Raw genomic sequence first — 15,966 nt, forward strand, 5'->3', positions numbered from 1 at the left:
CCTGAGACACTTCACCCCAAACTGCTCCTGTGGGGATTGCCCACAGTACTGAGTATGTAAGTCGCTTTGGATAAAAGCGTCTAACAAGTAACATGTAATGTAAAAGGTTAACAGTAGAGCTGGTATAAATATAGACAGAATTATATAAAGACTATATAGAGAATAAATATCAACATACTAACTTGAATAATAATGTAATACAATATAATAATATAAAAGTATCATTGCTTAGTGGCATCTTAATCCAATATAGGGAAATTGTGTACAAAAAAATACCCCTAGACATTTCATTTGTAAATGCATTTTATTTTGTATATACATCAAATTATCCATGTCTTTATTGCTTTATTCATTAAAGACAGAATCCAAACCATGAACATTTCTAATAATAGTGTGATTGAGATGAGCGAACACGAGAATATTTCTCTGTATCAGACAAATAGCAGCACTATATGTTGCACATTCTAGCAATGTGCTTCAATAAATGTCACTATTATGATATTTCTATAGTATAACTGTATATAATAACAGTTTAAGAACATTGGTATAGAAATGTAATATTCTATAGAGTATATATTTGGTGACAATATAATATGAAAACTATTAATATGATGAATTTCCACTAATATAATACAATATTAAATTATAATAATAATCATTGCTAGGAGCATCTGAATCCAATATAGGGAAATTGTGTAAAAAAATACCTTTTCTGTAAATCCAATGCATTTTATTCTGAAACATCCAATTATGCATGTCTTTATTGCTTTATTGATCAAAGACAGAATCGAAATCATCAACATGTTAATGCTCATGTGATTAAGATGAATAAGCAGGGGTTAGTGTGCCTGCGACAGACAGACAGACAGACAGAGAGATGCTGCTGATGCTCGGGTAACCCCTCACCTAGATCATCCTTTCTGCACGGCGTGCTGGAGGTTGATTTCTCTGTGCTCTGCCCAGCTGCCAGCACCGGCATTGGCTCGCCTAACATACACACGTAGGCGCGTATCCGACCGACCAACCCCCTTCTCCCCGGCAGCAGCAGATTGGAGAGCCGGCGAACGGCGGGACAGCCAGGCAGCGACGACCAGCTGCTGCAGCTCCGACAGCACGGGAAGCACCGAGATCTGCACCGAACCAGTGAGTACCGGAACGTAGTTTGTTTTTGTATCAAATCGGGAGGGTTTGTGTTGCAGGGAGCTCGTAAAAATGTTGTTTTCCTTCAGCAGTGGGAGGGAGGAGGGAGGAGGGGGTCTTTCTCCTGATCTCAAACTGCGTTGCCGGGTGGAGATCAATGTTGTAGTTAAAGTATAATGAACCAAGACTTCTAATCAAGGTTGTTATCATAGAGCGAGCCATATCCACAGCTATAAACGATGTTAACGTTGTTTTTGTTTGGAAAAGTGCTCATTTAAATATCGTGTACATTAAATGTGCATTGTTGTAGGCTACTTTTAAAGCATATAGGCTATTGTGAAAACACTAAATGATATTGTGTTAAAAATGCATGTAAGCGCGTGTCACGCCTCCATAAACAAGAGTTTCATTGCATGTGCCTCTACATCAGCGATGACGTTATTGTTTTTGTTCGTTTTAGCAACCATGTTTGACCGCGCGACATGTTCTCTTTCTGTTATGCTACGGCTTATATTTAACTTAGTGCGCTTTTATATCTCTTTGCGTTTAAAGGAATGAATAAGGTTATTTTCAGCGGTGTTTCCCTCCTCCAGCCCGGTCCCCCGGCGAAACCCGTGTCTGAACACGTTGTCAGAAGGGAGGTGTGTACCTGAAAATCAGAGCTCAGCCAATGAGCGGAGGTGCCCCGCCCATATTCTGGCACTTGTTTACTACTAAAGCTGGACGCTGATTGGTGCAAAGTGGGGGGAAATAGGGTTTTATGCTGCGTTCAAAGGCATAGAAAATAATGGGAGAGTTGAGCTTCTCGTTGAAAATAGTGCCAGGCGAAGAGTTTTAACCTATGTTTTTAACCGAATAACTTTGCACTTTTTCATCAGACTTCTATATGAGAACCTGTAATGGTTGTCATGTATTAAGGATCTATTACCTGAACAACATCAATTTTTTAGAAAGTATTTATTTTGTGATACAAACTACTTTAACATAACATAAGGCTGAATTAACCGTGTTCAGGTTCAGGTTCAGGTTCAGGTTCAGGTTCAGGTTATTTATTTGTACCCGTAGGTAGATTCTGTTTGCAGAGAAAAAGACAAGGGTTCCATCCTGACACTAAAAACAAACAACAGACACATCTCTATTAAAGGACTAGTAAAAGTACAAGTATACCCTGCTCAACCAAATCTCAAAATATTTAAAAAACATTTTAAGAAGGAAAACACTAGTACAAACATGGACATTCAAAATTCACAATTAAATACATAAATAAAAATAGGCATCTGTGTGACGCTCCTATGATGTGTTAATTTGTGCAATAGCTGCTGGGATAAAACTGTTTTTATACCGCTTCGTTCTACTCCTTGGGACAAGTAACCTCCGGCCCGAAGGAAGAAGCTTGAATTCTGAGTGCAGAGGGTGGGAGTCATCGTCTAATATGGAGCTGGATAACCGCTGTAACTGCCTGAGGTACAGGGTCTCCAGGTTTAGCTGTGGCTCACCAATCAGTCTGCTGGACCACTTTATGATCTGACTCAGAGAGTTTCTGCTCTTTAAAGTCAGGTTACCAAACCATGACACTAGTGAAAAAGACAGAATTGACTCGATAAAAGCACGATAGAACATAATCATCATGGTTTTGTCAATGTTAAAATAGGACAATTTCCTAAGACAGTACAAACGCTGGTGCCCCCTTTTGCACACAGCTTCACAGTTTGGATCAGAGCTCAATTTTGAGTCAATAATTGTCCCGAGATATTTGTATTGCACAAATTCTACTTTCTGATTCTGGATTGTTAAGACTTCATGTATGTACACATGTACGTGTTTTTCTGTTCTACCTATATTGATGTTAATACAAATGATGTAAATAATCATCATCATAACCACAATAAATATTTATATTTTCATTGTTTAGGGCAACTAGCACACATTTTCTTATGTCACTTGCAACATTTCAGAAAATAGTTTATTGGTCTAATCAAATCAAATTTCCTAGCCTTTTAATTTGTATTCTGTTGTGAACTCAAATAAGCTCAAAAAGTAAATGTTTCTGGTCTTGTGAACACTTTACACTACATGCCAAAATGTACCCACACTAATGGCTATATATTTGTGAGCAATTTGGGATTCTGCACCTTAAAGGTGGGGTAGGTAAGTTTGAGAAACCGGCTCCAGATACACTTTTTGTTATATTCCATGGAATGCTCTTAACATCCAGATAGCAATGAATATTTTAAGGGCTTTGACAAAAAATCCATTAAAAAATGTCATCTGTGGAAGCCGTAGTACTGTAAAAAGCACGACCAATCATCTGAGCCGGGTAACTGAGTAACTGGATGGCCTACCTGCCTGTCAGCCTTCCATCTGTGCACAAACTTATCTCGTGCCCTCATTGGTCATGTGCACGTTCGTGTGTGTTGGAGGAGGGGCTCTGTAAGGAAGTGGCAGATTTTTCCGGCTGTGTATTTTCAAATTCTGGCGCACTCGAGCTGGTTTCTCCAAAGTTACACACCCCACCTTTAACCAAAGACACATTGGCATGCAGAGGATCTCCAGACTGTATGTCATGTACCAAATAAGTGGTTTGTTTATGGTCAAGATAATGTTGACTAATCATGCAATGTCAGTCATGGAGATTGACAGCCTTACATTTCCATAATACTTGAAACATAGTAAATGATTGATGATCAATGTTGTAAAATCACTACTTTGAGCCATTTGACCATTCATTAGCATTATTCCCACCTGCCCTGAAGGCAGCATTCACTTTTTTTTTACCTCTATGGGAAACAGGCCATAATGATTTCACCCCAGATGCCAAATTAAATATCAGGAACGTGATATCAGTCACATGCTTTATTAGAGTGAAGAAAGAGACTTCAGCAAGATTTGGCCCAGCTTAATCCACAAGTCTGTGTTTACTACAAGTCCCTGCCATCATTATCAAATCCCCTGTGGGGTTTTTGCTCTGCACTGTCATGCAAGATGGAATGAGTGTATGAGTGTTTGCCAACCCTTACTAGTCGGCACAGCATCCTTCTGTTAGGATCAACATATGTATTCATTAGAAAAATCCTAATATGTGTCATGGTTTAATCCAAAAATATTCTTCCTAGTTGGAAATAACCTTCATAAATCATATTGCAGAAGGAATATGCTCAACTATAACAACAACAACAGTTACCTAAAGAAATGTATGGGGAATTTGAGGTAGGATGAAGGTGATTTAAATACTCATTTAAAGGAGCATTCCATTGATTTTAGCCAGGAAGTTCAGTTTACTCTTCAACAGGAGTACTTGTTGATGTCATCAGGGTTATCTTTGGTTAATGTTTGAATACAAAAATATACTATTAAGTTGCATTGTGGGATTTGTAGGATCTAGTGTCTCTAACGCTGACTCGACAAAATGAAACTGACTGTTAACTTTGAATTACAGATTTATGTAGGTTTGAAATTGTTGAAAACATTTGGAAAGTGTAATACTTTTTTAAAATATAATTATGAAAATGCTGCATATTATATCTTCAAGAGTCAGAATATCTCGACATCTGCTGCTTTTTTTCTTTATTTAGCTCTTGCAAATACCCTAACTTTAGGAGTGTAATTGCTGAACTGCCCTTTTTAATAACCACCTTTTTGAATATTCCATTGCTGTAGAAGGATATGAAAATGCATTCAGATGTTTATATTGTTCTAACCTCATGTTGATCCACGTGTCTGCTCTGCAGGGAGGTGTGTCAGTGTGCTGAGTCCCCTTATTGTGTGCAACAGCACCATGGCAGCTACGGGACCTGAGGACAGAGCTGAAGAAGGGCCGGGGGGGGCTGCAGTCTGCCCCCCCGGCCTGCAGGCCTGCACCTCTACAACCACGCACAGCAACAACGAGCCAGACATGCAGAACACTCTGGTGAGAAACGCAGAGGAACGAGACCCCTGTTTATTACTCCTGAGATTTCCCATGCTTTGTTTTACACCATTTAAGAGAGAATGGATACTACTTCAACTGTCTTTATTAACCAACACTTTCCTCCTCAGGCTCTGCTTGGGTTTTGAGTTTCCATGGCTGCCAACTTCTGCCTTTTTAGAATATTTAAAAATATATATATCGGCATAATGCTGCTGCAAATAAGAGGGCAATGCTGCCAGAAATGTACACATTTTTAAGTATAATATGCACATAACTCCTTTTGTTGACATTCATATTTTTGATTTTATTGTATGTTTAAAGGTGGGGTATGTAATTTATTTCAGAAACACTTTTTGTTATATTCCATGGAATGCTCTCAACATCCCGACAGCAATGAATACATTAAATGCTTTGACAATAAATACATAAAAAAATTTCATCTGTGGAAGCCGTGGCGCTGTAAAAAGCACGACCAATCATTTTAGCCGGCCCGGCTAAAGTAACTGGATGGCCTACCTGCCTGTCAGCCTTCCATCTGTGCACAAACTTATCTCGTGCCCTCATTGGTCATGTGCGCGTTCGTGTGTGTTGGAGGAGATTCTCTAGCACACTCAAGCTGGTTTCTCCAAAAGTACCTACCCCACCCTTAAGTGAAAAAAAATTATTGCACATTCTTACTTAATTTTATTCATTTTTTGCTAATTTATCATTTATAATTCACAGCCTTAGGATAAAGAATTGCTATGTTTTTAAGGAATAAAATGCTATTTAAATCATATATAACTGAAATGAACAAACCCTGCAGTAAAATCCAAATCATAGATATAAGTATTAAACTGAAACATCTGGTGTTTGGAAGGGCTACTGAAGTGGAGATTTGTAGTTGAAAGTATGGGACGAATACACATTTTGTGAAAACACCTTTTTAAAGATTGTTCTACTTTTGTTAAATTCCATACATGTTGTACGACACTACAGGGGAATAAGGCCACAAAGTTGAATTCCCCCCCGGGTATTTCTCACATGAGGACAATCATTGCTGAAAATGTTATGTTTAAAACTGCAAATTATTTATTACCTCATTCTAAATATGGTAAATTCTAGGAGAATCAAATAAACAAGTTGGTAAATATAAACCCCTAAAAGTGTTTTTCACTAGTCTAAAAGAAGAAATAGTATATCCCAAAATGTTTAAGTGCATGAAAAAATCCAGTTCTTGATTTACTAACTGGGAGTGTTCTGTCAGTACAAACACCTGTTGCAGATTTGAACCGGGATCTAATTATTTCATCACTTCCTTCCACAGGTGTGTACACCGAGGTGCCAGGCTGAAAAAGGTTTGATGGAGAGCGGCCATCAGAAGAACAGGACATCAGTCCAGCTGCAGAGGGAGGCTGAGCGAGGCTGGAGCAACATGGCTGCCCCCTCTCACTCTGTGGGACCCACAATGCACCCGGGCAATAGGTCAGCTGCTAGAGAGGCACCCTACTGGTGAGGGACAGGGAACAGTATGCAAGTGTTTGAAGGTGGTCTTCATAAAGTCTAATGATATTTATTTTATTTAGTTTCCGCAGTCCGGAGTCAGTGGAGATGGACGAGATCATGGCGGCCATGGTTCTGACCAGCCTGTCCTGCAGCCCCGTGGTGCAGAGCCTTCCCCAGAGTGATCCTAGACCAGGTCTGTCTGTCTGTCCCCCCTCTACACACGGCCTCACTCCTGTACTGTATGTCCACTTTATAATATCCTTCGAAAAAGCTTTTAGGTTGTAACTGATGGCTTTATGAATTTTGGAAAAATAAAACATCATTTATTTTGAGTTCCTAAACATTAAAAAGAGCTCGTACTGTATAGGGCTGTACTGGTAAAACATAGCTGAGGCCAGCATCGTTTCAGATCTCTTTTACTTTTTTTTGCAACAACTCCTAACGGTTCTTGTTGATAAACTCTTAACTTTTCAGAAAGGCGCTGGGGACACCAGCCATCCCCAACCACTTATTTTTGAACAGTTCAGAGACTTTCAACCAGAAGCCAGTGCCTTTTAGCCAGAAATAAACCCTACATAGCTTCAAATAGCAATAAACAGGGTACAGAGAAACTGATACAATGGTGTTAGAAAATAGAGACATATCAAAACTTTGGCACACTTATTGAACCCCTGCTGTTGTCTGTAGAATGGGCAGAGAAGAAAGCAGCAGTCCCTAATGCAGTGTCTATTTTAGTCATAAAGGAACAGAGAGCATTGCATTTTTTGAAACTTTACTTCCTGTTTTCCAGCCGCCTCGACCTCAGCTGACATGGAGTGTGGTGGTGGAGAGCTCTCCGACAGTGGCAGCAGTGGCTACTGGAGCTGGGACCACGGCAACGTAAGCCCTGCCCCCTCGCCGTCCGTCACTGAGATTGACAGCAGCCCCGATGAAGGCCTACAGATGGAGCTGGAGCAGGGGGAAGAGCTTAATGCCAAAAAGCCAAAGGTACAAAGCGGTATATATTTATGTTAAGACTGTTTTCTCTTTGTACTTTGTGTCTTTTTTCACATTTCCCCTTATTTCCTTTCATGTGCTTTACCTATGCCATGTTTACTTCTCTCCCTCAGAGCTCTTTCAGAAGTGTGTACAGGTGTCTGTGGCCCAGCTGTGGCAAGGTGCTCACGTCTTCAGTCGGAATAAAAAGACACATCCGTGTGCTGCATCTCGGGTGAGTTACAATTACAATCATATCAGTTTCAGGCTTATATGTGATGGTTATTCTTTGAAATATATCAATATTGGCGCTGATACAAAAGCTAAGTTTTAAATTAAACTTTTTAGATAATTTAGGGACTGAAGGAAAATTATTGTAAAGTATAAAAAAAGTATAAGCCCAGGATTATTTATACTTTTTCCCATTAACTTAAAGAGAAGTATACAAATGTATATGGTGTACCTTTATGTTAATACATCAGTGGCGAACCGTGTCTATCACAACTGGACCTTCTGTAGACACACACACCTAATTTGGAATTATTAGCAATATTTCCGCAGGTTTTATTTTTTAAAACATGAAGAAATCATGAAGGTGATTTTATAATTATGGAGATAGGATAAAGAGGGCATTTTATCCCTGTTAGACATTCTAATATTTGAGCCTTGGAGCGACTCCTCCATTGTAGTCTGAGCTGCATTGAAAAAACAAGAGGGAAAAACATTAGTTGCGGGAAGTGATGAAACATTTGTGAGATTTTATATCTGGGCCACAGTGTGTGCTGCATTCATTAATGTTCCGAACAAACAACTCACTCATTTTACCCTGTCCGTCCCATCTGCCAAAAACACACACACCAACACACAGCAGTGCGTCAGATCAGTCCCAGAGAGAAGAAGACTTCTACTACACCAAGTTCTCCTGTGAGAGCGTGGACTCCCCCCCGACTCCGGCCCCGTCCCAGCAGGATCTGGGCCAGGCCTCGTCCTCTCATCTCAGCTGGGCCCCCTGCGATACTCCTCCGGCCTCTGGGGTCCAGATCCCTCCAGCTCACAGACCCCGGTCCAACTCCAGCTCCGGGCCGGGCCCCAGCAGGCCCAGTCCGCTCAGCCAGTCAGCCCCCAGCAGCTTCTGGCAGATCCACTCGGAGCATCTGTATCAGGTGGGTGCAGCTCTAAGGCTCCGTTTACACAGAGACGAAACGGAGAACGAACCGAATTTGATATAAAAAAAGTCTTCCGTCCACGCGGTATCGGCTCAAGAAACGTGTCCGTCCATACGAGACCGCTCGACCCGCTGGAGACGCTGTAGTACATATGCCGGGCCTGTAAGTGGCGCTGTACTTCCGCCACAAAATACACCAAAAGCAGCGAAGAAGACCCCCGAGCATGGTTGCCTGGTTGCCCTTCTGTTTATTCTCCATGGTGGATTTAGCAACATGTAGTTCATGTAGTTCTCCATGTCCACTTGTTGCTGATGGTTGTGGTAGAGGAGCTGTAGATTTTGCACTATCTGCAGTATGGTCAGCAGCAGTAGCTACTGACCATGCTACAGCAGTGAGCAGCAGAGGTGGGGAGAGGCGGGGCTATGGCTTCATCGTTATCAGGAAATGATCGTAAAGGAAGTACACACGGAGCCGTTAGGCCCCCCAGAGCGCTTCGTCCACAGATCTACCCACCTTGGGACCCGTTACCGTTTGAGGGCTCCATTTCCGCGGTTCCGTTTTGTCTCTGTGTAAACGTGGCCTAAGTCAATTGCTAGCAAGTATCTTTTGTTGTATTTGTAGAGACGATTTGTATGCAGGGTTCTCCAAAATACTTTCTTTAAGATGCTATTTTAACACAAATTAATAAATAAATATTGGGCTTCCCTCAAATTGAATATCACAGTAGTCCATATTGCAATTTCGGTAAAAAAAAATTATGAATTGTGCAGCTCTAATTCCCAGCTTCATACTTGTAATTTGAGTTGCTACTAGAACATGTTAACATGTTTTTACTTTCCAAAAACAAATTGTTTGTGTATTCCGCCTGTCTGAAGAGTATATATTCACCAGCTTTCTAAAATTCACTCTGTTTGAGCGCCTGTCTCTTTAAGACCCCCTCCCAAAAAAGGCAAGTCTGCTCTGATTGGCTTGCAAGTAAAATTGAACGGCAGTTCTCCATAGCGGGAGGTACAGTCTAATGAGCCTTTCGTTAACATCAATGCCATGTTTTTTTTTTAAATGTTTAACAGTTTAGAAAACCTAGACCGATTCTGACATTTACAATTGGGAACTGTTTACCTTTCTAGCTGCAAGGTCACCAATTAGCATAGCTTAACATCTGCAAAAGAGGAAGACACAGGGGCGCTCCTTGCGAACAGGCAAGGCAGGCAACTGCTTGGGGCCCCGGACCAGAAGGGGGCCCCCAAAGAAGGTAGATTAAGAAGGTCCACAGCAATGACAACATGAAACACCCTTTAATTTACTGCAACGACATGTCGGGAAACCCCCTCAAGGCGGCCCCATGCATAGCGCGCTGTAAAATGCTGCTTCTCATCTTAAGTTTTGTTGCCTTGCTCGGCTCCGGGGGGGCTGCTGTCGGCTGTGGGTGGTGGTGAAAAGCTGGTTCGAGGGGCCCCCAGTGAATGTTTGCCTAGGGCCCCCACCGACTCTAGGATCGCCACTGGGAAGACATCTAGCTTGGTTAATATTGTTAGTCCCTATTTGACACTCAATCCATATAATACGAGAGTTTTTGCGGTTGAATTACATACAAAAAAATAACAAAATACAATTGTGAGAATTGCCATTTAAGATCCCTAATTTCAATAAATAATTGTTAAATTCAGAGTTTATTAGTTATTCTGTGAAGTATGCGTTGTTTTTAGGCTGGAATTATTTGAGAACAACAGGAAAAAGGATAGAAAAAGACAAAGGAGACAGCACTAGTTAGCATAAATTATTAAATGTCAGGCATACATGTTGTGTGTGTGTATACAGGATTTTATGATGCAAAGTGATAGTTTCCTATCCCGTGCAGATACCCCTCTCACCAACCAATGAGCAACAACTTTGTTTATTCATCACAATGCAGCACATTTCACTGGTGACCTGCATTTACCCCGCACCACTGGACCTGTAAATGGATGCTTTGTGACAGTGAGAGAGTAATCTGTCGGCAGGCCGGCTCCCCCAAGGAGACCAGACTCTCACCAGCCTGTAAAAGGCAGGCATGAAGTCTCCCTGTGTGGTTTTACAGTGGATACAGCTCGATGTTCACATCACCAGGCTCCCTTTGGACTAAAAAAACCTACAATCTTTCAGAAAAATGTCCCATGCAAACTTAACACATTTTTCATACAATAGAGATGTGTTAATCTTTGTACCACATTTGTCTTTAATTTCCTTGTGGATGTAGAAATCCAGTGGGTGGTCCCTAATTGAGAGTGTGGGGTGAATCGTGGTTCAATGCTGCCAGTGGAGGAGTTGTATGTCATGTCTGCTGGGGGCTTGTGGTTTGAAATGCCTGACCACAGCGCTGAACTCATCAGCACGTTTTTTCATTTTTCTAAATTAGGCACACTGAATGTTACTTCATATATAACAAAGTGGATATTCCCATTCATAAGGTTTCGTATTATGGATATTACTGAAATGTTATTGCTCTACGACAGATATAAAGTAACCTTTATTTTGACTTTCTGTGATGTCAACCGTGACAACCTAGAAGAAAAAAAAAACGAGATCCATACTCTTCTTTTGGCATCAGGTCTAAAGCCCTTTTCGTGTTTTCCTAAAAACCTCCATATATGCGCTAATTTTGCTGAAAAGGGGGAACACTTACTTTTTATATGACAAAATAAATAAGATCAAACCGATAAGATGGATCATGTGTTGTCTTCCCTCTTTTGTTTCATCCAGGCCTGCAGCCCCGTCCAGGTATCTGTGGCCTCAAGGACCCCCGGGTGCGAGGGTTGGAACCCCTCTGCCTCCGTCTCGGGCCATAGTAACACTCCGGTGGGTCTTCTGTCCTATTCTGACTTATATGATGTTTCTCTATCATTTAGTCTCTTTCACATTGTAACATAAGAACCTATAAAGAAGACAATGAAACATGTCTTGACAGCTATCTATAAAATACACATTTTCTGTCCCTTGTATGATACTCCTTGTGCATTTGTACTAAATGTGAGGTAATGTTTCTTCAGGTGGTGAAGCCTCGCTGTCGCTCCGTCAGTGTGGGGGAACAGTGGCTCCAGCAGAACAGGCTGCAGCCTATGACTGCTTCCCCCTCCCGCACTCACTGCTCCTTCAGGTGAGTGCTGAGAGGATTTTCAAGCAATAAAATATCACACACTTGTTGAAAATGTCCATAACAATTTCCTAAATACCAATGTGACATCATCAAATGTATTTGCTCAAAATCAAAAGTTATTAAATGAATTATCTACACAAGACAACAAAGTAGCAATTCCCACACTAAATGTCTAACCTAGGACTCCAACTATCAAACAGTTATCATAGTATCTGCAGTTTATTATTTGGAGGATTAATAGATTTTGATAATCGAATGAGATTAGTGGTGGGGCGAACAGTTATAGACAGACAGATTTATATTTGGTATATCACTGCAGAACACTATCAGAGAGGTGCCATGCAGTTTGAACATTGAGTGTAAATGAATCTTTATTGATCTGGGGCCACACATCTATCTGCTGTTTTCTCTTTTGATTCCAGTGTCTGTCCAATATCTTTCACCTGCAGGTGGCCATTTTATCTCCCACTTTGCTGCCGTCTGCAAACTCACATTTTTACTGCTTGGCCAGGAGAGATAAAATTGATTAAATCTTCTCTTCATTTGTTATCACTCTATCTTCCCTCAGTCTCATCTACCTTTATAGAGTTTGATCACATTAAGCGTGGGTGTAAGCACCCCTTCATTTCCTGCTTCCTCACATCCCTTCTCTTCCTCATGATTTTTGTCTTTGCATCTGCAGGAAGGGTCGTGGTGAGGCCAAAAAGTGCCGTAAGGTGTATGGAGTGGAGCGCAAGGATCAGTGGTGCACCGCCTGTCGCTGGAAAAAAGCCTGCCAGCGCTTCCCCGACTAAAGACTGTTGTGTGATGAAGAGCGAGAGCATGAGAGACGAAGACGTGAATGAATGGATGAATGATAAAAAGAGACTTTTATCAAAAAGAGGATATAATCCAGGGCCTGAGAGCCTATAAGAAAAAACACATCTGTTTTTATTTTCAGGCTACATCCACACAAATACATGTTTCGTGTTAAAACACATAATATTGATACATTAACGCCTCATGTCCACATAACAAAATTGGTGATTTTGAACCAATAAAGCAGAGACTTTTGAAACATTGCTGACCCCATTTATGTCTGAAGATTCTGGGATTGCATTTCAGTCCGGACAGGCAGGAACAGAATCTTTTGAAATGATGAAGCCTACGTTAGCTTACTGTTATTTTACAGGCAGAAATAGAGTCTTTTAAAAGGCTACAGCTAGCCTACGCTAGCTTACTTTTCTTGTACAGGTGGAAACAGTCTTTTCAAAGCTAACTTTAACTTGTTTTAAAGGCAAAAAAACATTTATTTTGAAAATGCTAAAGCCTACGTTAGCTTACTGTTCTTGAAAAGGCAGAAACAGAGTCTTTTAAAAATGCTAAAGCCTATGTTCGCTTACGGTTGCTTGACGGGAGGAGAAATAGTTTTTTGAAAGGGCTAAAGCCTACGCTAGTTTACTGTTCTTGTATAAGTGGAAACAGTCTTTTTAAATCTTATGTCAGCGTACTGTTGTTTAACAGGCAACTGATTCTTTTTTAAATGATGACGCCTACGTTAGCTTACTTTTTGCATGTCTTTGTAGATCATGTCCTTTCCCACTTCAACAGGTCCCCATTACTTAATATTTTACCGAAAAGCAACAACATTAATGTATGTGCTTTGCACTGACTCCCAATCTATGGATTATTTTCACGGCCTTTACCGCATTAATATTTTGAGTTTCTGTCAGTAACAGTTCAACCTCGTCTCTGGTGATACTTTCCGCCATTGCTGTTGTTCCTCCGTAGTACTTTCTGGAACTAAACAACTAACCTCACATTAGACTATCAGCTTTCTGTTTACACCGGCACACGCAGACCCAGTGTAAATAAATGGTCATGTGATATGTGTTATCAGGCGTGTTAATATTGGCGGAGGTTCTTTCTGAAACGGTGCTAAAACGCTTGTGTTTACGGAGATCGTATCCGTGTGGATGTAGCCTCAACCTTTTAATTTTCTTTCTGAAGAAATGCAAATGAACTTTTCTGTATCTTTGTAACTTGATCCTGAAAACTGAAGTCTGCGATGGTGCTAACTGTTGACTGACTTTAACCATGTGACGTGCTAAGCCTACAATACTCTTCTACTTTATCCAAAGGTTATATAACTGCCCCTGTAGCTCCACTGTATTAGATTGCTACTTGGCTGTTTTTCTTTATTCCAACCTTCTCTTCCAGTGGTTACACAGTGGTTATGATGTACATTATATTGTGTGCTTTGAGTTACGTACGAGTATTTTATACCTTTTTTTTAATTGTCTTGTTCCGCCTGTGTATTGGGCAGATTATTTTTTGGGAACTTTCATGTTTTTTGGCACTTTGTTGGAATATAAACTCACAAGAATAAGCTAAAATTGGTTCGACTCAACCAAGTTCATATTTCCTTCCTGCCCATGTGTTGGCATACGACCAGTGTTAAAGGTTTTATCCCTGAAGCTATCGAGTCATGACAGTGGGACGACTAGCGTTAGGGAAACGAGTTTGTAATAGCAATAATTACGAGAAAAAATATATTGTCAAACACAAATTAAAAAGCACTGATAACTTGAAATGTATTTTTTTCTTCCGCATGACAGTCCACAAAAGAAATAGCAAACTATTTTATTGTAGTTTTCTCTATACACATTTTGTATGAAGACTTAGAACAATGGTATAATGTTAGAAATGTCGTCTGAAATGTACACTGTATTCACAAATTCAATTTTTTGAGTGTTAGATAGACAGAGAAATGCACACATGCATGTGCACAGTCACACACTTTGCGATCACCCACACACCCAGGCATTACACCTCATAGTCAAACATTAATAAACACTATTAAGATGCAAAATAATGAGCTACAAGTGGGGTAAAGATCTTGAAATAAAAACCACTTTTTCACCCAGGCAACATATTATTCCGTAACATAATGGTCCCATCTGACATGCAAAGTTCATTTCATCTCTCTGCTCTTGAATGGTTTTTTAAAACGATGGTTTTCAGAGCTGGTTTCACCTCCTTTACCATCCTAACGTGTGACACACACCCAGTGCTTCATGCACTTAGGTATAATTGGACTACAGTGTCATTAACAGCTGTGCAAATAGCCTTGGGTGGAGTAATGTTTGAAAACTGACTGGGAATTAGTTTCTCCTTGATCCTGAGTTACGCCTTAACAAGACTTTAACTGCCTAATTTCTATAATTGCAGGGTGAATTAGGAACCATACGAAAATTATAATATAACTCATATTTTGTAATTTGGCTGCAGGGAGAACATGCTACTACAGGCTTCTTACGTCTAACAGCTGTATATTAAGACAGTATTGCTTTTTTAAATTGAGTGGCAGTAATATTCAACCAATCAAACTTTTTAAAATTTGAATATTTATGGTCATAATAAAACTGTATTATTTTATTCAGATACAGGTTATGGGTGACATTTAGTTATGTATAATAGTTAAATGAATGATGCACATTCAATTTTAGTTCGAGGAAGGGTGTTCAAATGTTTAAGTTTTAAGTCAATGGGGGCTCCAAAGAATCTTTTAAAAATGCAAAAATATTTGTGTCTAATCCATTATCTGTCATACAGAAACTATTAATACTCAGAGAATGAAGGATTAAAACACTGGAATTTCTATTTTCTATTTTAGATTTTCTGATCTCTAAATTTGACTGTGACATGTAATGCTTGACATATTATGGTAATATCATAATTTACTGTAACCGCAGACAAATCCAAAATGGCATACAATTTAGCTGAGAACATGGCAAAACTGATCCCCAGTCAGAATCCAAAGGCATCATGTTTGTTCCTCAAACACTAGAGGACAGTGTTGTTCCATTTAGAGAACCTCATGGAGCCTGACAACCTGCTGCTCATTCCTGTAAGAGAAAATCATCGCTTGCAAGTTTAATAACCCCGGATAAATGGCCAAAATCAGAATACATTAGAAAGGACAAAGACGTGTTTTTGCCAATACTCAGCAATGAGAACAAGGTTTTTTTTCTTTCAGGGGAGATGCTGAGCTTAGGTGCTTTCAGAACCAATTTCACCTCTGTTGTGTTTAATTAATTATGTTCCTCACGCAGAAAATTAGATTATTTAACTAGTAATTAACAGTTTGTGCTTTAGCACTGTCCAACCGTCTGATGGAA

At 40.1% G+C, this 15,966-nt stretch overlaps 1 protein-coding gene across 2 annotated transcripts; it reads left to right on the plus strand.

Annotated features, from left to right (window-relative positions):
• The first annotated feature begins 943 nt into the window (after positions 1 to 943).
• On the plus strand, positions 944 to 14,378 carry znf395b (zinc finger protein 395b). Of its 2 annotated transcripts, none has more exons than XM_034228510.1 (10): positions 944 to 1,143; positions 4,869 to 5,047; positions 6,354 to 6,511; positions 6,613 to 6,725; positions 7,323 to 7,519; positions 7,642 to 7,742; positions 8,376 to 8,670; positions 11,413 to 11,508; positions 11,700 to 11,806; positions 12,489 to 14,378. In XM_034228510.1, the coding sequence occupies exons 2-10, from the start codon at positions 4,916 to 4,918 to the stop codon at positions 12,598 to 12,600; spliced, it is 1,311 nt and encodes a 436-aa protein (XP_034084401.1). In that variant the 5' UTR covers positions 944 to 1,143; positions 4,869 to 4,915; the 3' UTR covers positions 12,601 to 14,378. The 2 variants fall into 2 exon arrangements, with proteins under 2 accessions (XP_034084401.1, XP_034084400.1); XM_034228509.1 differs by having other exon boundaries at positions 945 to 1,143; positions 6,354 to 6,538.
• The last annotated feature ends 1,588 nt before the right edge of the window (positions 14,379 to 15,966 follow it).

The sequence above is a fragment of the Gymnodraco acuticeps genome, unplaced genomic scaffold (genome assembly GCF_902827175.1).
Source record: "Gymnodraco acuticeps unplaced genomic scaffold, fGymAcu1.1, whole genome shotgun sequence".
Lineage (NCBI taxonomy): Eukaryota > Metazoa > Chordata > Actinopteri > Perciformes > Bathydraconidae > Gymnodraco > Gymnodraco acuticeps.